The 22008-nt window shown below is 37.1% G+C and overlaps 2 protein-coding genes across 12 annotated transcripts in view; both read right to left on the bottom strand.

Annotated features, from left to right (window-relative positions):
- LOC149529012 (uncharacterized) overlaps positions 1-22008 on the bottom strand; it is an 85265-nt gene that overhangs the window by 23784 nt on the left and 39473 nt on the right. For all 10 annotated transcript variants that reach the window (XM_089811469.1, XM_089811470.1, XM_089811467.1 and 7 more), the window contains 3 exons: positions 4498-4569; positions 4256-4321; positions 3735-4096 (listed from right to left, as the gene is read on the bottom strand). In XM_089811469.1, coding sequence (XP_089667595.1) covers positions 3735-4096; positions 4256-4321; positions 4498-4569 — 500 coding nt within the window. The remainder of the gene's footprint in view (positions 1-3734; positions 4097-4255; positions 4322-4497; positions 4570-22008) is intronic.
- Positions 10650-13698, bottom strand: LOC149529013 (uncharacterized). Of its 2 annotated transcripts, XM_089810447.1 has the most exons (4): positions 13436-13698; positions 11871-13304; positions 11448-11736; positions 10650-11329 (listed from the first exon to the last, which is right to left on the bottom strand). In XM_089810447.1, exons 2-4 carry the CDS (start codon positions 13262-13264, stop codon positions 10766-10768), a joined length of 2247 nt encoding a protein of 748 aa, XP_089666573.1. In that variant the 5' UTR covers positions 13265-13304; positions 13436-13698; the 3' UTR covers positions 10650-10765. The 2 variants fall into 2 exon arrangements, with proteins under 2 accessions (XP_089666573.1, XP_089666572.1); XM_089810446.1 differs by having other exon boundaries at positions 11871-13698.

The following is a 22008-nucleotide window of genomic DNA, read 5'->3' as shown; positions in this document are numbered from 1 at the left end:
ATGTCACACATCAATGCAACGTAGAGAGAGAATCTATGTTGCCTTTTACTTTCTCTAAATGTAACTCTACGAGCCGCAAACACTTTTGTCTCTTACATGGTGTTTCTTTCCCAAAGAGGTCCCTTCCGCCTCACAATAATATCTATAGGCCTATCAATAGGGTCCAAAGGCTCAATTAGATCAGCATTCTCTTCAGGTTTTATAGACTCCCTCTGAATCTCATGAGTGTGATCAATGTCCATGTTTTGAAGAGTCACTCCATCTATCTCCATGCATGAGCCTTTAGATCTTTTGAAAGCAATATCCTCCTCAAATGTAACATCTCTGCTTACCTCTATTTATTTCTGAAGGATAACGTAAATCCTGTAGGCTTTGGAGTTCTCACTATAGCCCACAAATATTGCTTTCTCACCAAAAGGTTCCAACTTTGTTCTTTTGTGTTTAGGCACATGGACATACACTGGACAACCAAAGATTCTCAAAATGACTAATGTTAGGCTTAACCCCTAAAAAGACTTCTTTGGAGTCATGTTCTGCAATATCTGATGAGGACGTCTATTCTGGGCATATACTGCAGTCCTGGTAGCTTCTGCCCAAAGAATTGTCTGAAGGTCTTGATCATGGATCATTGCTTTCACAGCTTCAACAATGGATCTGGTCTTCCTTTCTCCAACCACATTTTGTTGCGTATCTGGTCAGAATCTTCATAAATATAGAGAATATACGGTAGGGCTTCGGGGGGAACAACCCCAATGGGGTCGAGAAGTAATATCTGCCAATTCCCACGTCACCTCATGCCGTAAGTTACCTTTGCATGTGAAAATAAAGCAAAAATCACATTTTGTTTATAGCAAGCAAGAAATAAAGCAAGTTCTTAATTGCAAGCAAAAATAGATGAGCTATTAATCAAAATATCGCGATTTGTCACGTTTATTTGTGAGTTTTACAAGAAAAAATTACCGAATTTTACAAAATTCATTGGCAAGTTATTAGGCAAGTAACTCCCCTAGTCATGTGGCTCACAAGTTTTCCCCTCAGTGTGTTTTTCATCTACAATTCATAAATCTGTTGTTGAACAGTATCCAAAATGGAAATAAATGTGATCCTTTTGTAGCATCAATGTTATTTTAAACAAATGCTGTAGGGACTCAAATATTTTGAGGTTACTATTGCATAAAACTACTCTTATTTGTTTATTCAGCAGATAAGTATTTCAGATTCTTAGTCCTCAAATCTCATTGATTAGCAAGTATTACGTACTGGAATATAATGTACCAACAAAAAATAGATATCAATGAATAGTATAGCTATAAATCAGTAACTGATAGCTGCAATCTTTTCGTGCACTACTGCAGTCAGTACACCTTATAGAAACTTGAAATTTCAGTTTTTGACTTTGAGTACAATTATGGACAAGATCATGTATTGCCAGTACATTTACCCAGTGGCATTGGCACTGTGATGAGTTTATGTTTGTTGCAATAGTTATCACTCATATTTGTTTATAGTTTTTAAATTCTGAAAATGTCTTAAGTCTTAATTAGTCACATCAGAATAAGTCAAATTTGGCTTGGGCATTTTTCAACTTTCGCTTCAAAACTTGCCCATTTTTGAAGTTTGAGTATTGTAACACAATTAACCACTTGTTGAAGTGTTTCTAGCAAACCTTATGGCTGAAGCATTTGATGATTGAAATCCATTTGGATCATAGTTAATAACTTGGTTCAACAAGTCCATTTATCATGATCATCTGGATTAAGAAATTTCTCTTTAGGGAGGATACTATGAATGCCACCTCTTTCTTTGTAAAATCCTTCACTGTGATTCCTCTATTAGGAGGAATCCTGTAGGGAATGCTTGGTGAGAAAATGCATCGTACTTGTATTTTATGGGGGATGTTTGAGGTGAGGTGTGGAAAGCAATCCCACCTTCTGTTAGGCCATCCATAGCATGTTACATGGGTGTTAACAGTTGTAAAAAAACTTGTATCTGGCTCATAAAATTGAATCTTTATGTAGCATATCTTGGATTGATGTTTCTGTAGTATTTATTACATGGTGTGTTGAAACTTGACACTTCTTTCATAGCATTAGGGATAGGTTTATAAATAAATACTAAATAGCTCTTCCCCATCTATATACACGCATTGAGATGTCATATCATTGATTATTTCCTGATTATATGGTGTTTTTGGGTCCCTAAGGGGAATCAACCAATATGTTGGGCATTAACGATTTATTTGTATGGATTTTATTTTTTCTTCACCCTGAGAATGTTACACTTCCAACTCTCATACCTAGCAATTTGAGTAGTAGATGACTTGTATGAATGTGGTGATATTGAAGTGCCAATAAACCTTGTCCTCTTTTTTTTAATGAGTACAAACATCTTGAATCAATGTAGGAACATGTTGATATCGGAAGCACAAATTGTTCATGCAAAGATAATAGACCTCAATTTGTTTAATTATATCATACAGTACTTGAGTATAGTTGCAGTGCATCAATAATGAATGCTTGCATTCTTTAAAAATTCAAGAAGGGTTTTTTCTTCAAAGACCATCATTAGGAATTTTCAACTAAAATTCAAGTTCAATGAGCATGTTAAGTCCCAAGTTGTCAGGGTTTTATTGTAAGGTTAAGAGTTAACTGAATTCTCTCCTTAGCAAGTGCCTTGCTTGAACATTAGAAGTGGCCATTGAATCAACACAGTTCTAGAAGTTATGTAGCAAGGAGTTGAAGATATATGGAAATTTGTTGTCAGAAACATAACCATTAGATGATTCAAGTAGTCACTTGTAAGACTGCAAATAGTTAGCTGGCATGTTCCAAATAAATGATTGCATATTTAATATTTTCCTGAAACTATTTTTCAGCGGCAAAAGAAGTGGCTGGAGTTGATTTACATTTGGAAGTTTATGGGATCTAGTTCTAAGAATTTCAGAGATCCCATGAACAATTCTGTTTCTCTTTGCTGCAACTGAAGAGGCCAGTGGATTGTTTGCTTCAGTATAAATAATCAGCATCATATGGACTCCCCGAAATTGAGGAAAATCATTGATTCCACCACTTGTGCAGATTTTCAAATGCATTAATTTAGTTGTTATGGTTTGTCTCAGATATGAGGCAATAGAAGAAAAGTGGGGGAAATTATGCACTCAGTTTTAGATCTCTGTACTGATGGTGATGTCTACACCACAAGATGCAGAACTTGTATCATAATTCTACACCAATATTATTTTATTATTTATGCATTTTAGATTCAGAAGATTTCACTCAGTTTCTATTCTGATTTGTTCTACAACGAAGCTACTTCATATTTCTTTCTCATTCCATGTCACTATGCGATGTTAATGCCCAGGTTTTGATGGGTAGCTTTATGTCTAGGTTTTAATGGCCAATCTTCCAGTGTGGTTTGTCTCTTACCTATATACCAAGCTATATGGGAGCAAATGCAATAACTAGTATCAATAAAACTAATCATCACGGTTTCCCTTTCAATAACTAGTCCTTATTGAAGAACACGATCACATCATAGGTTTGACAACTTCAATAATGAAAATACTGAACTCATCAAATATTTTATACATCCCTTTAATGAATTCATATTAATTTCTTCTTTGTCAAAATTCTTGCAGTTCTAAGTAACAAAAGAGGCAGATTAGGAAATTTTCAGTTTTCACAGCTCAATCTGACAAAATTCATTTGAATCAAATAAGGTTCTCATAATCTCACCAGATAAGCAATCACAATCTGTAAACAAATTGCTACTGGTGCTGTAGTTCTGTTTCCCAAGTATCCCCCCAGGATTGCACAAACATGTCCAGCTATCTTTATCATTTTCTTTTGGTAATGGAATCGATGGATTAGGTGCACTTGATTGACTCAGTAAACTCCGTTCAGAAACCTCTGGAGACTGCACACTGTATTTTCCAGAATTCTCAATTTCCAAAATTTGTGAAGAAACCAACCTACTATGGGGATGTGGTGAAGCAAAATTAGTTTGAAAAGCTGAAGTCTTCCTTGATATGAGGTTTGCATCGAGTTTTGCACATGCCTCGTCATCTGGAGCATTACATATGAACATGGGATCATAGCTGCTTCCCGGAGACAAATATTCAGTAGAGACACAATGGAAAATCAAATAGTTTGAAACAAACCATCTAGTTGAACCAAAAGAACAACAGATTAATGAACTATGTAAAAAGTTAGTTGTCATTATCATACGTGAAACCATTCCTTCAAATGAAAATTACCTGAGAATGAGAATTGCCTTCAGCTTATTTGGTAAATATCCTTTTAACATGTTTCCATCAAGTCTTCTGAAACAATAACAGCCAGACCCTTAATAAGTAGCAAAGTAACTACTATATACCAAGAATAGTGAATATAGTATTAGTACCCATTCTTCTATGACATGAGAAAATATAGAACAAGATAGAACATCATACATACTGGTAACTCAGGATAAGTAAAATGAAAGGGAAACAAGGCCTACAGCGATTTCAAATTTGCAAGATTCCCCAGCTCTTCTGGAATTGTGCCAGTCAGTTGATTATGATCTAGCCATCTGTATATTCAATAAAAAGTTAAATTATTTAAACACAAATTGATTCAGAAGGCATAATTTAAAGCCACATATACATTTAACAACTGGATTAATGTTGGACCGTGACATTAATTATGAAATATTGAGAAACAAAGATGCGTGTGGTTTAACACTTCTTCGTAAGGCCATTAATGCACAAAGTGCACTGGTTGAGATGTAGTGTTTTTTACAAGTTTCAACATCCATCCAGGTTCAAATCTTAATGGGCTGATGCATTCATAGGATTTGTACATAATACTAGGCTGTCATGCTCATAAGTTTGGATCACACCTTGGTCAAGAATGGGGCCAGCATTTGTAATCCCATCATTATTGGACTCAATAATCACCCAAACTGAGTACACTGGCCAAGAGTTATTTGACACCCTCAACTACTCTATTAGTCCAAAAACTACCTGTTGATGTGAGTTTTGTGACCCCTCCAACCTGTAGAATAAAAATACTAGTATCCTATGCTCTTTTAAATAACAACACTTCAAATGCTAAACAATGTAACAAATGCGTGATCAAATGAAGCAACCCCAAGGTTTACAATGTGTTTGTGACTTTGTGTTGAATACAACTCAATTTAATGACGTCATATGTCAGTAATCAATGAGAGGACTTGTGCTATTCTATCATGATATTTGTCAACATTTTTCCAATCGCAAATGATTTTGCAATGCAACCTCTTCGATTAATCCTAACAATGATTTTGGAATAAAATGCAAAAGGAATCAAGTTTAGAGATCTAATCTACTCCTACCAATGTAAGAAAGTATTGATCACTTGATGAAACCAAACCAAGCATTGTTTCGCCAACTAGAACAACACACAAAGATGCAAATCTTCAAAAAAGGATATGCGAGAGATTTTCAAATCATATTGATTGGCACCATAGGGCATGTGAGTTGATAAGTATTAAGCAATTGAAGTTGAACTTTGAAATGACTTAGACTAACCATACATTACAACTTGCAATCAACAAATTACAAATGGTATGAACACGAGAGGTTTCACCACTAATCAACAATAATGTCTTCCATTCAACATAAACAAATTCTAAGTGAGAAATAGGAAACCACGTTAACACCCAAAACAATACAAATCTTCACCAAGCTTCAATAAGTTAGCAATATTTTCAGTGGTATTTTGGGAATAATTTCACAAATGTCTCCTTTACAAATAAAATGAGCAAACCTTGATATAGGGTTCTCAAGTACTACAAATGTCCAAGAATTTTAAGTAACGCTAATTAGGGTCTACTATAACTACTACATAAAAATTTTAACTATTGGCAAATGAAAAATAGAGTATCCTCTACGAGCGAATAGGAAAATTCCATGCCATGTAGGATCATAACAAATTGTCTTCTAGAAGTAGATTCCCTTACCTTCTTCCTTGGTGGAAAATTCAACGTATCTAGACATGATGGTGATGTGGATCATTTGATTGATTGAACATGGGTAGATGTCACATTATTTTGCTTCTTTTGAAATCTTCCTTTGCATTTTGAGCAATATCTCTTGATGTTCAAAATTTCCATCTTTTAATAACTTTTCACTTGTGTAATTTTCCTTGTGTATTCGATCTTCATGGTGGTTTTTGCCTTTGAATGATCATCTCCCTTGACTTTTCCATGTTCCTTCATCTTGAACATCTTTATCTTTGATTTTCCTCATGCAGTTGTTGGCTTGGACTGTTGCACTTGTATTCTATTTCCATCTTTGATTTCTACTTCTTGTTCTTGACCTTGATTTTCTTCTTTTGTTGACGAGTCACTTGAAGTTGCACTTTTTTTGAATCTCTATGTTGAATCCTCCATGTTATAAATGCCTCCATGCTGATTTTGATGTTGCAATCATCTTCGTGTTGATTCATGGATTTCCAAAGGTTCATGTAGCATCCTTCGTTTGTGAAGTAATTCAGCTCCTTGAAACACATTATCTTGTCTCACATTCTTCTTGAGTCCTCCACTATAGAGTGATCCGCTTCCTTACATCACCATTACCATCCATGAAATCATCCCTAAAAAAGAAAGGCAATACATTTGAAGCCAAAGCAATAAAAGAAACACAAAGAGAACTTAACAAATTTTCATGATTAAGCACATTCTTTAATGGGAACTTGTCTTGAAGTGGATTTAGACTATCGAAGATCATTTTGCAGATTAATTAGGGATATAGCAAGTAGATTTATGATAGTGATGGATCTTGTCTTGAAGTGAATTAAGACTATCGAAGATCATTTTGCAGATTAATTAGGGATATAGTAAACAGATTTATGACAAATCTTTGAAAGAGATTTAGAGAAGATACGAATTTTGGTAATGAGAAAAATTGAGTAGACAAATTGAAGTTGTTCCAAAAAGAAGTTTCCAAACATATATACTATTATTATATTGAAGGTTGATGCCTTCTATCTAAGGAGAACGAGAAGTTGGTGCCTCTCATTGAAAGAGATTGGTGTCTCTTGCTAGGTTGTGTTGCGAGGTTCACAACATGGCCTGATTGCAAATGAGGACCCCCCCTATTTACTTGGCGGTTGGTGTTTGTCCCAAGTAGTCTTAGTTCAGTGGCAATCTTCAAGTCTCCAAGTCTTAGAGATGGGTTTGAGCAACATAAGTCACCCTTTGAGTCAAGATGGTAATGTTATAAGAAAGACATCCCAAACAATGGGTTGACAAGATTTGGATGAATTCCCAATCCTTACACTTAGAAATGGCGAATCCTAACTTGAACGAGGAAGAGGTTAGAAGAAAGGAGAAACCAAGTTTGCAGCAAAATTTAAAGTGAATTGTGGACATGGATGTGATGGATTCCACCACGCTTAAGTCCACACTACATCAACACCGTCCAAAGTAATCCAATCTTACTGAATATGGATCAACTCATCCAAGTCAAGTGCTTCATATAACACTTGCCCTTGCACCTTCTTTTCGTGCAAACGAAGGTTGTATCACACATAAATCAAATCATTCAAGCACTTCTAAGTCAACCTATTGTGCTTCTTTGTGTGTATGTTCTCAAAAGTACTCTAATTTCTCTTGCAACCAGAAGCACTACAAGGCTGCAATAATATTCCGATAGCAAGCTTTTGAAGATTAGGTGTTGTGGCACCATAATCTTCCCATCACAAATCTACAAGGATTAAAAAAGGCCATTTATAATGTGGTGGAGATTCCAACAAATTTAATGACCAAAATAAATGGTATAATAAAACTAAACGCATGTTCTTTTTTACCTGGTTGCAGGGTGTATTTCCTGCATTTGCAATGAGGAGAAGAAAATAATGACCCCTCTTCCCTTTGGTAGCTTTGTAACTCATCAAGTACGAGGTCTCGAAAGTTCAAATCAACAACCAATCTCCGAATACATGTGTCCAATCCAATTTGAACCTCTCCATCTTCTCTAAAATTGTCAAAAAAATAGAATTGGGGTTCAAGTAGTAGGCAATTACATGAATATTGTGGAAATGTCGGTATCACCTACGATTAATTACATTCCATCAGGGTCTATATTTGGTCATATTTGACCTATACCAGTGCTAAATGACCTCTTTGGCCCTATGTGTGGCCTCATATAGATGATACCTCATGGGGTTTTTTTCCCCATTCACCACTCATAGAACCCTCACCAATAGTTTTGACACCTAGACATAAAAAATTATATAAAATTCAGCGATTTGCAATATTTGAAAGACTTGAAAACTTGTGTTGATGATGACTCTCTAACCATTTCACACTCACAAACATACGCCTCAAATCATTTAATGTGACGAACATAATTTGCAAGTTGAGAAAATTAACAGCAAAGCATGTGACCCCTACTTGCACAAGATCCTTACCACCAGCATGCTCTCTCATAAGACTCATGACCCATGTGTGATTGTAGATAGATGTACTTTGTGATATTCCTTCCATCTTCAACCACCTCCTCCACCCAACTCAGCTTCCCTAGGTCCTCAAGGAGCAAGTTAATATAATGGGCAGCATAAGGGATCCAGAATAATGTGTGATGCCTCTCCAAAGGAAGTCTATCAGCTGTCACATACGCAACAGCATTATCAGTCATAATCTAGATGACATTAGCCCACTCTCACTTCCACTACCACCTCATTCAACATGTTGCACAAATTTTCTACATTTTTCAATTAATTAGAGGCTCAATTGATTTTAGAAATACTCATAGTCCCCATAAAGCAACTAGAAAGTTGACGAGCATCCTATTCTTGCCATCTTTCCACCCATTGAATATAATAGTGTAGCATCTTTGTTCGCAAACTTTTCTTGTCTTCCAAAAGTTGATGAATGGTTTTACCGCATCATCTAATAGTGGCCCACTCACCTCATAACAAATTGGGGGCTTGAACCCCTTACAAGACACACAAATTGAAGTGGCCAATTGATCCCTATTAGGACTACATAAAGCATTTAAGGGAATATCGTTGTAGTATCAAAATCTTGCAACTGCCACCCTTGTCTTCACATGCATCTCTTTGTTCCATGTAGTGCCTAGCAAGTCGGGTTAAGCACCAAGAGTGTTACGTGGAACCCAAAAGTGTGATAGAGACTCGCCCACATTTCTCAAACCTCATATTCGTGGCCCAATGGAAGAAGAAACCTTTGCACCTTTCTATGACCATATACTTATAGAACTGAAATCCCCCATTGGGGCTGCCATGGCCTCTAATGTCCTCTTTTTTGCTGCCTTCTTTTGTGACCATGCTTCAAGGCTTGTCAAAGCCTCTCTTGTAGCCTCTTCCAAGCATTTATCACACGGTGTAATATCATTACATTGAATCTTTGCAAGGTCATATTTTAGTCATCTTATGCCCGAAGTCATATGCTTAAGGTAACGGATACATTGGATATCTCCTTGATTTGGTCTTGGGATCCCATGTTTCCATAAAGGGTCCCTCTTTCTGCCACGAGCCATCTTGTAAAAATAAAGGTAGATTCAAAGAACCTAGCAAAAACCAAACAATTAATAATTAGAAACTATATAATAAAATTAATAAAAAATTAAAGAATTCAATCTATATTTATTAATAAATATAATATATATTCATGAATCATAAATAAAAAACAATAAATTGTAAATACAATTTTATAAATTTATCCATTGAATTTGATTATTAAATACTAATTTATTAATAATTTAATATATTCACACTGAAATATACAAATTATAAATTTTTATATATCATAAAATTTAAATTATAAACAAAACATTGTAAAAAATTGTATTATATACTATAGATAACAGTATGAATTAGAATTGGCATCGGGGGAAACACGGGGAAGCTAACTAGCTAGAACATTGGTAAGAGGCCGATCTGAATGCTGGCAGGGACTAGGTGGATCATTTGGACCAGGAGGAAGCCCAAAACATCAACTAGGAAGGAGCGGACAACCAGAAGGATAATGAAGCTACAGAAACTCTGCAGGATCTAGATAAGGAGAACCATTAGGTTTGGTTTTCCTTGTCGGTCTAGCGGTTGGCTTTTGCCTCCTAGCCTCTGGCCTTTTGTTTCTTTTTAGCTGTTGGATGCTATTTCGTGTTTTGTTGGACTTTATTGTCTTAACTTTTATGCTGTAAAACTTTCGGGTTTCAGGTCCCTGTAAAACTGGTTTTCCTTAATCAAAAATAGTATGAATTAGAATACAAATTCATTATTAAGCTATGCTCCACGGAGTTTCCGGGACGGGGACGTTTTAGGGGACGGGAACGTGTTTCCGGTACGGGTACGGGTCGAAGCCAAAATTTAGGGGACGGGACCTCAGGGGACGGCTATAAAATATAGGGGATTTTAAATTTTTTATATATGGAGAATTAGACTTCTTTAGAGATATATTTCTGATATGCATACCATAACAATGATAAATCATAACATTGATAAACCATTCACCATAGAATACATGGAAATTGAAAACTATTAAGATTAGAATCAAAATGAGAATACGATATGATGATATATCCGAATATCGCATACAATTAGCAAAAATGCCCAAAGGCTCCAAGTATCAATCTATCATCATCATGCATGAAATGAAAATCAAAATGACACAATGAAAGTAAATACTAGAAGTGTAAATGAGATGTCCAACTCCATAATAATCAAAAGCAATAATGTATCTGAGTATCTGAAAAGCAGAAAGCCAAATATATGGCTGTCCTCTAGGAATCTAAATCTCTATCTAAATCAAGATCATCATCAATCTCATCCTCTGAATCACTGGCAGGGGTAGGCAGAGGGTCCTCATCCAATGGAACTCCAAGCAGCCCTGGGGGTGTGTTATCCTCATCAATCTGCAATGCATCCTCAGGATTAACATCCCAACGTAGTGCTGGAGTCTGTCGATACTCAAGACTTTGTCGCTCCTGTAGTCGCAATACACTATGAACAACCACAAGCTTCTTTGATCGTCTAGAGGTAAGGTTGTTCCTCTTGACCGATTGAATGAAGCTATATGTAGACCAATTCCTCTCTGCAGCAGAGGAACTCGCAACCTGTGAGAGAAGACGGGTGGCAAGGGCTTTCAGCTCAGGTGCATCTCTACCATGCCATGTCCACCATCCAATCGGGTCCTTTTGAGCTAATGTAGCTCTATCAGTCCTCGCCTCTGGTCTACCAAATGTTGGACCACGAAGATTGGCAAAGTCAAGCCATTGCCCTCGAATTTTTGCAGCATCCTCTGCACTATACATTTTTGAAAGGGCCTTGAAGAAGCCGTCCTTCACCTATATTGAACAAACAAAAATTAAGAAGTGAGAACTTAGAGTTTATAAACTTTACAAATAAAATAAAATATTTAAAAATGTATTATAAAATCAAAATTCTTTAATAAATTAAACTCACCTCCTCATCATTAGATGGAAGCACTCTCCCAGGCCTTGGTGCATACCATTTTGGATTGACTGCATAGGCTGCCATATGAAGTGGGTTGTTCATAGTGTTCCACCTTTTCATTACAATGGGCTTAAGATGCTCCTCGTAGAACTCCAAAGTAGGTTCCTTATCTTTAACAGCTTGCTTGATCTGCCCAAGCATGCTATCAAAAGTCTCATAAATCTCTCCAAGGCTAGGAGAGTCAGTATCAGCATATCTAATGACCTGCACAATAGGGTCAATGAAGGAGCAAATGTATCTGCAAATGAAAGAAAATTGCAAGTGAGAAACATAATATGTTAAAAAAATCAGCAAGTGCTTAAATCAAATTTTTTTTTTATTAAATCAGCAATAATAACAATTATGATATCCACCAATTCTTAAGTTTCTTACCTCATTGTGGTCCACCAATGTTCATCTAGGATTCTTCGTTTGACAAGTCTTCCATCTGGGGTGCTTGATTCATGCCATCTATTCCACTCTGCATTGACCACCATGGATTGTAAGGCCTCTTGGACCTCAAGCATCCTCTCCAACAAAATGAAGTAGCTAGCATATCGAGTCTCCACAGGCTTGAGGAATTCTTTTTTGGAAAATGTCCTAAATAATGCAAGAGATGTGTGATGATTGCAAATAAACATTTGCACGTCTCTAGCCTCAAACACCATAGTCTTTATCCAATCAATTTTCCCAAAGTCCTTCAAGGTGTTATTCAATGCATGTACACAACATGGGGTCCAAAAAATGTGTCTATAGGTGCTCTCTATTATCAATCCAGCTGATTTACACACACGGGCTGAATCAGTGACTACTTGCACAACATTTGAAGTCCCTACCTCTTCTATAGCATCCTTCAAAATCTGAAATTGGAAGGATGCATCCTTCTTTTTTCCCGAACAATCAATGGCTCTAAGAAAATAGGCCCCTGCTGTACTAGTGACAATAAGATTGATGAGTGGCCGATGTTTGATATCGGTCCAACCATCCATGATAATAGAACATCCATCACTCATCCATGTTTGCCTCATATCCTCCATCAAAATGTTTACTTTTGAGTACTCTTTGTCAAGGATAGTGGTGCGTAATTTAGTCTCTCCTGGTGGTACAAATGAGGGACCAGCAGCATAAATATCTTTGCACATTTGTTTATAGAATGAGGAACGAGAAACATGGTATGGTATGCCATGAGCAACAAGAAATCTGCCAATGGACTCTTCAGCTCTATCTTTTGCTTGTATGTTAAATAAATCAGCCACATTGGTATCTCTCTTAGTCTTGGCCTTTCCCTTCCCTTTACTAACAGTGCTAGTGGGAGTCAATGAGGGTGTGGGTGTGCTACTCATAGGACCCCCGGATTTCAATAACTCCCCCTCCACATACAACCTATTGGCCTCAAGTTTTTCTTCCTCCGTAATTTTTTTGCAACCTTTCACCCCTTGCCCACCTATCCATAAAAGATGGCAATACACTCTTGTGTAGCTCCCAAAATAATGCTTCTTACATAAATGACACTCCAATTCCCTACTACCCCCCGAATTTTTCTTCTTATTCTTGTCTACTTTTGTGGCAAATTGTAGGAGAGGTTTCTTAGGGTTGAATGGGCCTTTGGCATATTGTTTTAAGGCTTTGGAAGGGCACTCAAATGGATTAGGCATAGGGACATCTACATTAGGCTCATCAATGGCTGCCCTAGGTCTTTTTCTTGGTCTTTGTAATTGTGACACTTGAGTTTCTTGCATGGCAACTTCCATGCTATCACTACTTCCCTCACTCTCACTGCTGCTCATGTTTTTGCCTTTGGATTTTACAATGATTTATAGTATACTGCTGCAAGTTATAGAAAAAAAAAAATTTCAATGTTCCATTAACATGCCCTCTTTATGTCATTGAAAAAAATGAAAAATGACAACAAACAACAATGAAGTTTGAATCAAACAAAAAGAAAATAAAAAACATACCTGGAATGAAGTAGAAATGAAGGCAAAACTTTCTCTTCCACCTCCAAAACACACTCCTCTTTTGTTGTTGTTGAATGTTCAATGTTTTCCTCTTCCTCTTCCCAACTTGCAAACAACTCCAAATGAGCAATGAACTCCAACTTTAACTATTTAAGAAGACACATTAGGGTTAACAACTTAACATCCATGTGGGCCCTAGGCGGAATAGAAAAGATTAAATTTTTTTTTTAAAAAACCATTTTTTTTAACTTTTTAACTCACCCGTGGCTGGCTGGAAAATAGGGGACGGCGTGGGCAAAAGGGTACGGGCGAGGGACAGGAACGCCGTCCCCGGTACGGAAATCCGTACCCAAGTTTCCTACAAAATTTTTTTTTGCGTTTCGGGGACCGTCCCCTTTCCCCTCAAAAAGGGACGTCGCAGGGTACGTCCAAAATCCGTACCCGCGTCCCCGTTTCGTACCCGGTACGGGTACTAGGGTACAGAGGCAGGGGACGCGTCCCCGTGGAGCATAGTTATTAAGTTAGTTGTTTGAATATTCAAAATTTCAATATACAGAATGAAATTAATAATATTAATTTATATACATATATGTATATATATATTTATACCGTGATTATGTATATAAATTTATAAATATTTAAATTTATTAATAACATTTCTAAGATTTCAATGTTTCATACATGTTGCCCAATGTCGTCGATCCAACTCCAAGTGCTAACGTTCAAAGTTAAAATTGTCAAAGGCTTTGCTACAGGCGCTATTGCTTCTTATTGTGCGTGGGCTTCTACAGCTGCCCAAATGGTCAAAGTTCAAAGTCAAACCATTGTAATGAATATAGCTTCAACAAATATATTTACCCATGATATAATTTGCCCATGGCATGGGCTTTGCAAAGTGCAAACAACGAGCTTCTCAATCTCTCACCGTCACAAACCTAATTTTTTATAATTACAACTAATATTATTACTGTTGAAAAATAAAAGGACTAGACAAACATAATGTGTAAAATGTATTATGATATTATTCGTTTTTTTAATTTTTTGACCGATATATTTGCCGATGTCTCGTGATTTTTAGCGAGTTTTTGACCTTTTTCACACTACGTGATAAACACTTAAACCCATAGTAACACAGGGATACGTCCCCCCCCCCCTTTTCGCCCCACGCATCGGGGACTTAGGGACTCCTCCGTTCCCCCATCCGCAGTGGTGCCACCAAATTCCAACACCTTCACTGAGGATGAGCGGATGTCCCTGTGTTAACTATTTGCTGATTTGACTTTTTATGTTCAATGTTTGATGTTCCAATTCAATTGAATGTTCAAGTATTTATTCTTTTACATCTTTATATTTTATATTGCAATAAATCAATTCTTAACTAGCATTTTAAGTGCCATATGTATAATATATACCACCTCCCCGGTCCCCCCGTCATCCCCAAATTAAGGCTCCTTTGTCCCCCTGTCCCAGAAACTTGTCCCCTCGTTCCCTCGTTCCCTCGTCCCCCAAGGTGGTGTAAATATGATTTAAACATATTTGAGTTTAACAACGATGAATTTGCCCAAGGAATTTATGTGCGATCTATTGTGATATTGTCAATATAGCGCAATTTTTTTCATCTATGGTTAGAAGGTTAGATTTTAGCTTCATTAGAGAAGCTAGTTGGTAGTAGAATTAGAGCAAGCCAAGAGACTTGAAGATATTGTTGCTATAATGCCATCAAAGTGATTATCGATTCATTGTTGGTCTTCATGGTGGATTATATAATGTTACTTTAGAGTATTGCATGGTTTCTTCAATTCCTTACTCATTTAGATTAGATTTCATTTCACGTTAAGTAGAAGTGGAAGTATATAAATGGAAGATATTGTTGGATGGTGATTAATAATGGGTCTAGTGTTCATACCTTTTGGTACTTCTAATTGTGAGTAGCAGTGCAAGGCTAGTCTATGCCTAAATTGCAAGTGTTTGACCTCTATTGGAGATGTTCATTAAGATTGTGCCTTCACGGGGTATTTAGATGAATATTGACAATGTGAAGATCATTTCTACATCCATAAAAGATAGCACCCTCCTATGCCTAGTTGACACAGAGAAGCAAGGATTGGTTAGAAGCTCACCCTATCATCAACACTACTCTACATTCTTAGAGCTGGACCAGACCCTCTAAACCCTTGTCTTTGCAAGTTATTTGGTTGGAAGTGATTGAAGAAGTTAAACTCCAGTTGATATCCATTGACTAAATAGTGTAAGATATCGACTGAATAATGTAAGTGAACCTTGAGGTTGTCTCATTTGATCACACAATTTTAAATATATCATTTACCATATGAGCATCCTTTTTCAAGAGCGAGTTAGAGATTTGGTGTTTCATGTCAAAATACTGAGTATTTGATTTTATATGTTATAGTAGAACAAAACTCACATCAACATGTATTAGAATAATATATTTAGTATTCCTTATTTAATGATCATTGTGGATTCTGTAAATATTAAATAGTTTCTAATTCTATGATTGTTTTGTAATAGAAACATCATCTCTTTTGTTGATATCAGTTTTGTTCCGCTACATAACATATAGCAATTGAATACTTGATATGGAATATTGAACACTCAATCCCTCTCTTAAAAAGTAAATACTCATGAAGACATGAGAAAAACTCCAATGTTCCTCACACCTATGGATACTAACTCAGTTATATTAATGTGATTTGTTGGTTAATCACGTAGGCAGCCTTACGTTGTTCATTCAGGGATTGTCAAACTGTCGTTGTGATGATGTCTAGTCTTGTAATGTATACGAGCACCAAATAATGTTGATGGTGATGGTAATGGGGGGGGATGTGTCTGCCAATAATGCTTCTCCCAACTTCCTTCTCGATTGAACTCTAACTACTATACTACTTGCCGGCCTTGCTCCTACTCCTATGAATGGAAAGATCTAATGGCCCTCCTCAAATCAGCTCTCAAAAATGCTAATGAAAGCTCAAGGAATTTCATCAAACAATTCACATGCAAGGGACGTATGATTGATATAGTATTTCAGCTGGCTTTAAATGACTCTTTTTTCAATTTGCATCAATGAGAATCTTGTGCTAGAAGACTCCAAATGGACTACACAATGGCCTAACATGAGTGTGCTACTAATTTTGACAATATTCAGTGCATATATATGATCTAAGCATGAGAAATGAACACCTACAGCCAACTGGCATTTTTACAAACAGTTGGTATGCAAACTAACTAGCTGATAAATAATGATATTGAATTGCTTAAATGACACCAGCAACTACTATCTTCTTAATTTGCAATGAAATTTCTAATACAATGCTCATGAAATATGGCCAAGACTTTTGGCATTTACATGGATTACAAAATGATAATGCTGGTATAATGCACACTTGCAGCTGAAACTTATAACACCTAAAAAAGCAATACTAATAAAGGAACCTGGTTGTAGATGGCTGTAATAATTTTCTTCAATACTGCCCCTTCTGCTTTGCTTTTTCGAACTACTTTTTCGGATCTACTTTTTGAACTGCTGTTTCGGACTGCTTTTTCAGTTCCGCTTTTTCGGACTGCTTTTCGTATCTGCTTTTTCGAACTGCTACCCTGTTGAATCTCAAGACCATATCTTTCAATGGCGTCAAGATTTCCAGCTTGAAGAGATTTCGTTCTTCAAACTATTGAGATATAATCTCCAGAAAATTTCTCAATTTCTTTGATATTTCCAAGCATACTTAAAAAAAGCTTTTCCATTTCTTTTATAGTGTTCTCACAAGGGCTCCATCCTTCGTTTTCTCAATGTGGGATAAAACATAACTCCCTTTATGTAACTTATGTCTCCAATGTGTTATAAAATAAAGGGGACTCTTTTAATTTAAATATTTCCCACAGCCTATAGTCTATGCATTAATAAAGTTAAATATTTAAATTTAACTTTATAAAATAGCTTTATCAATGCATAACAAATCTTATCAGTGATAAACAAGTCTTCTTGTCGATTTTAAACAATTACCATCGACATATCGTTGCCACTGGATGTCCGCCCATGCCCAAGATGACTTACTATAAATAGTAAGTATGCCCAAAGTTGCCTCAAAACCCTTCAGAAAAACCTGCAACTGAAACTATCTAGGCCAAATGGCCTCTAAGTCCAATTAATGTCATGGTTAGTCTACGGGACCATGGGGAAATAGGCTAACGACAACATTATGCTATGAATGCTAAAAAGGGGACATTACAAAAGATTAGTAAATGGACAGGGATCAAATCTGATGAAAGCGTACCAACAGCTCTACCTCCATAGATGCAATGATTCGAGAAAAAAAAAGACTAGATTACCACGCAAAGCTTCCTAACCAACCGCTAGGATGCTAGTGGCCTAGTTTATAGATCCCTATCAACCATCCACTAATATCACCATACAACTGTCCATTTATTCTTACTCTTACTAACAACTTTCTTGAAATAAAGTCTACTTTAACAACTTCAATGAAATTTAACTCTAACTATTGGAAGTAGAAACCATGCAATAACACCAAGTGTTCTTATCACCATGCAAGTCACAACAATGATAAGAGAAGCAATTTTGGTATTATCTTAAGCAACAATTTTCTTCAACCCTTTACAAATGAGAGCAAATGGCCTTATATAGAGGCAAAAATTACAACCAATGGTAGAGATTAAGAGGCAAAATCAACGATCCACATTAGATCCTAGAAACCCTAATTAGGGTTGCCACCTCATCAGCCAATGAGATGCCACCTCATCAATGGACCAATAAAAAAAAAAGGAAAAGTGGCAACTAATGAGAAGGCACCAAAATGGTAGCCAATCGGAATCAAACGCCTATCCTACCCAAGAAGGAGAAATTTCCACTTGGGCTTACATCAAAATTCAAATGATCTTCTAATATAATTCTACCCTTTTCTTTCATCTTTTCAGCCAAGGCAATGAACTTGGCTAGCATGTCGTTAACTTCCTTCATGGGAGGGCAAAGCATGAGTTTCATCTTGAGCTCAATTGAATTCATCGTGTTGCTCGTTGCTTGCAGTGACTTCTCATGATCCTTCTCATACTCCTTCACATATCCGATAAAGGCACCGAGGGAGGCAAGGGTGTCTAAATGTTTCTTCTTGATGGCAACCTTCCCCAACTAATCCAATCTTGATCCAAACTCTATCTCATTGACATTCTCCTCTTTGATATCTTCAAAATCAAGTGTAGCCCCAACATCGCTCATCATGGTTGAAATGGAAGTGCCAACGCCTAGGCTATGTTGTGCAATCTCATTCTATATTTCTTCAAGTATTCTCAATCTGAAGGTCAAGGCAACAAACCAAGACTCCACCATGCTTGTTCCTCCTTCATCTACTAACTTGGCTCTCTCCAAATATCTCTCCGATAGCTCGATAAATGCCTATAGCCTGGGAATGGGGAAGTCCTTGATTGGAAGGAAATCCTTCCACTCCCCTTCAAATGTTTTGAATTTATCTCTAACAACCACCAATGACCCGAATGTCGAGATAAAGGAAAGCAAGAAATTTCACCCATCTTGAATTACATCATGGATCCAATCCTTGACTTCATGCAGCTGAGCCGATATTTCTTCTATATTGCTCCCGCTGTCTTACGGAAGGGTTGCTTGATGCAACTGTTGGATAGGTGTAATATCCCCCCCTATTTTTCCCAAATAAAGAAACTTGCAAGCTACTTTATGATATCAATTAATTTTCTTAATAACTCAACATAGCATTTTTGTCAAACACTTGGCACACATACTACAATATATAGGAAAATCTGAAACTTCTTATTTGCTAATTAAATATTGATTTTCGCTATGTAAATGTGCTCATACAATTGTTTAACATGCTACAACAAATATCAGTCTCGTATTCAACAACTAAAATGCAAAAGTATTAAAATTTGACAGAAGAAACCTGGAATTAGTTGCTGTAGTATTTTTGCAGATGTAGTTGGCAGCCTTCCAAACCCTCAAATCAGCAAAAATAAACAATAAACTTGTTGCAAATACTGTTCACACACTGTAGCAAATTCACTATTCATCCGCACTGTAGCAAAACACTATATGAAACCCAGTATGTTTGGAAACACCGTTAATCCTCCTGATTGTGTCTTTCAACAGCGAAGAGAATGCTAGCAAAGAGGGATTCCGTCCTCCAAGCCCGATAAACAAATATCCAGCAACATAACATTAATCTTCATCCAAGCATACTAAAAAGAAGCTCTTCCATTTCTTTTATAGTGTTCTCACAAAAGCTCAGTCCTTCGTTTTCTCAATGTGGGATAAAACATAACTCCCTTTATGTAACTTATGTCTCCAATGTGTTATAAAATAAAGGGGACTCTTTTAATTTAAATATTTCCCACAAACTATAGTCTGCATTAATAAAGTTAAATATTTAAATTTAACTTTATAAAATAGCTTTATTAATGCATAACAAATCTTATCAATGATAAACAAGTCTTCTTGTCGATTTCAAACAATTACCATTGACATACTGCTGCCACTGGATGTCCGACCATGTCCAGGATGACTTACTATAAATAGTAAGTATGCCCAAAGTTGCCTCAAAACCTCTCAGAAAGACCTACAACTGAAACTATCTAGGCCAAATGGCCTCTAAGTCCCTTTAATGTCCTAGTTAGCCTACGAGACTGTGGGGAAATAGGCTAACGACAACATCATGCTATGAATGCTAAAAAGGGGACATTACAGTCCGCCCTTCCCAAAATTGCTTGTCCTCAAGCAATTTCAACTCTGGATGCTGTAATATCTGCTCATTTTTCCAAGTAGCATCCTCCACTGGTAGATTCCTCCACTTGACCAAGTACTCCTTGATGATCCGCCTACGAAGCACCCTCTCCCTCGAGTCAAGTATAGCCTTGAGAACCAAGATAAGCTTTCCCTCATCATCAAGAGGTGGCAATACTACTGAAGGCACCACATTGTGGCCCAATGCCTTCTTAAGGCGTGACACATGGAATACATTATGCACTTTACTGTTTGTAGGCAACTCCAACTCATAAGCTACTTCGCCCACTCTCCTGATTACTTTGAATGGTCCATAGTAGCGTGGTTTCACTTTCTCTGCTCCACTCCTCTTGAGAGAGGACTGTCTATACGGCTGTAACATGAGGTACACCATGTCTCCTACCTCGAAAGACCTCTCAACCCTGTGCTGATCAGCATATTGCTTCTGCTGATTTTGTGCCTTTTGCAAATTTTCCTTCAAGGATCGCATAATGTCCTGACACTCCTGCAAAATATCCTTGGCCTTAGGCACCCTATTGTCCCCAAGTAACAAATCTAGAAAATTAGGAGCATTATACCGGTACAGTGTCATGAAAGGGGACATTTGAATAGACATATGGAAAGAAGTATTATATCAATACTCTCCTAGATGTAGCCACTTCACCCAAGCCTTCTGCTCTCCTACAATGTAGTTTCGAAGGTACCCCTCAACCCATTTATTCACTCTCTGTCTGCCCATCAGTTTGGGGGTGGTAACTGGTACTTGAAGTTAGCTCTGTTCCACACAACCTGAACAACTCCTGCCAAAAGTGGCTCATAAACCTACTATCCTTGTCGCTGACTATGCTCCGTGGCATCCCATGTAATCTAAATACCTCTCGAAAGAATAGCTCTGTTGTCTGTACTGCTGAATATGTAGACGAAATTGCAAAGAAATGTGCAAATTTCGTCAATCTGTCTACCACAACAAAAATACAATCCCGACCCTGTGCCTTTGGAAGGCCTGTGATAAAATCCATGGAAATGTTATCCCACTTCTTCTCTCGTATAGGTAGGGGCTGTAGTAAACCGCCTGGAAAGGAATGTTCCTGTTTGTTCTGCTGACACACTGGGCACTCCCTAACGAACTGTAGCACTTCTGATTTAAGCCCCTTCCAAGTGAAGCGCTCTCTCACCTGTCGATGTCTTAAAAAATCCTGGATGTCTTGCTAATGGTGAATCATGAAATGCTCTCAAGATCTTTTGCTTCATGGCAGACCCAGGTACCAAATAAATCCTTCCCTTGTAAATGATCAAATCATTTACAACAGTGTATCGACTATCTTGAATAGCTTCTTCAATAACACTAGATGCCCAACTATCATCGGCATACTCTACCAAGATCAACTCTCTCCAATCATCCATGACTATCCCAACAGCAAGCAAATGAGGCCTTCTAGATAAAGCATCTGTGACAATATTTTTCTTCCCTTTGACATAGACTATGTCAAAATCATTGGCCTGTAACTTACTCACCCATTTCTGTTGCCTGTCATTAAGATCCTTCTGTCCAAGGAAATGTTTCAAGCTGTTATGATCTGTTTTTACTATGAATCGGCTCCCTGCTAAGTATTGCCTGAACTTAGCTAGCGTATGCATGATTGCTAGCATTTCTTTGTCATAGATGTTGTAAGTTCTCTCAACACCTCGTAATTTCCTGCTCTCATATGCGATGGGATGTTTGTCCTGCATGAAGACAGCTCCTACGCCTTCTCCCGAGGCATCACACTGCAACTTAAAAGGCCTGGTGAAATCT

This window comes from Cupressus sempervirens, chromosome 11, assembly GCF_028749045.1.
Source record: "Cupressus sempervirens isolate cs-2001-9-10 chromosome 11, ASM2874904v1, whole genome shotgun sequence".
NCBI lineage: Eukaryota > Viridiplantae > Streptophyta > Pinopsida > Cupressales > Cupressaceae > Cupressus > Cupressus sempervirens.
Note: the sequence above shows the minus strand (reverse complement) of the source record. Positions and strands in the feature narration are given on the sequence as shown.

Coding starts and splice junctions, on each gene's coding strand:
- LOC149529013 (XM_089810446.1), bottom strand. CDS start 13,264: ATGAGCAGCAGTGAGAGTGAGGGAAGTAGTGATAGCATGGAAGTTGCC. Junction 11,737..11,870: donor CATTGGTGGACCACAATGAG/GTAAGAAACTTA, acceptor TTTCATTTGCAG/ATACATTTGCTCCTTCATTG. Junction 11,330..11,447: donor TTCCATCTAATGATGAGGAG/GTGAGTTTAATT, acceptor TGTTCAATATAG/GTGAAGGACGGCTTCTTCAA.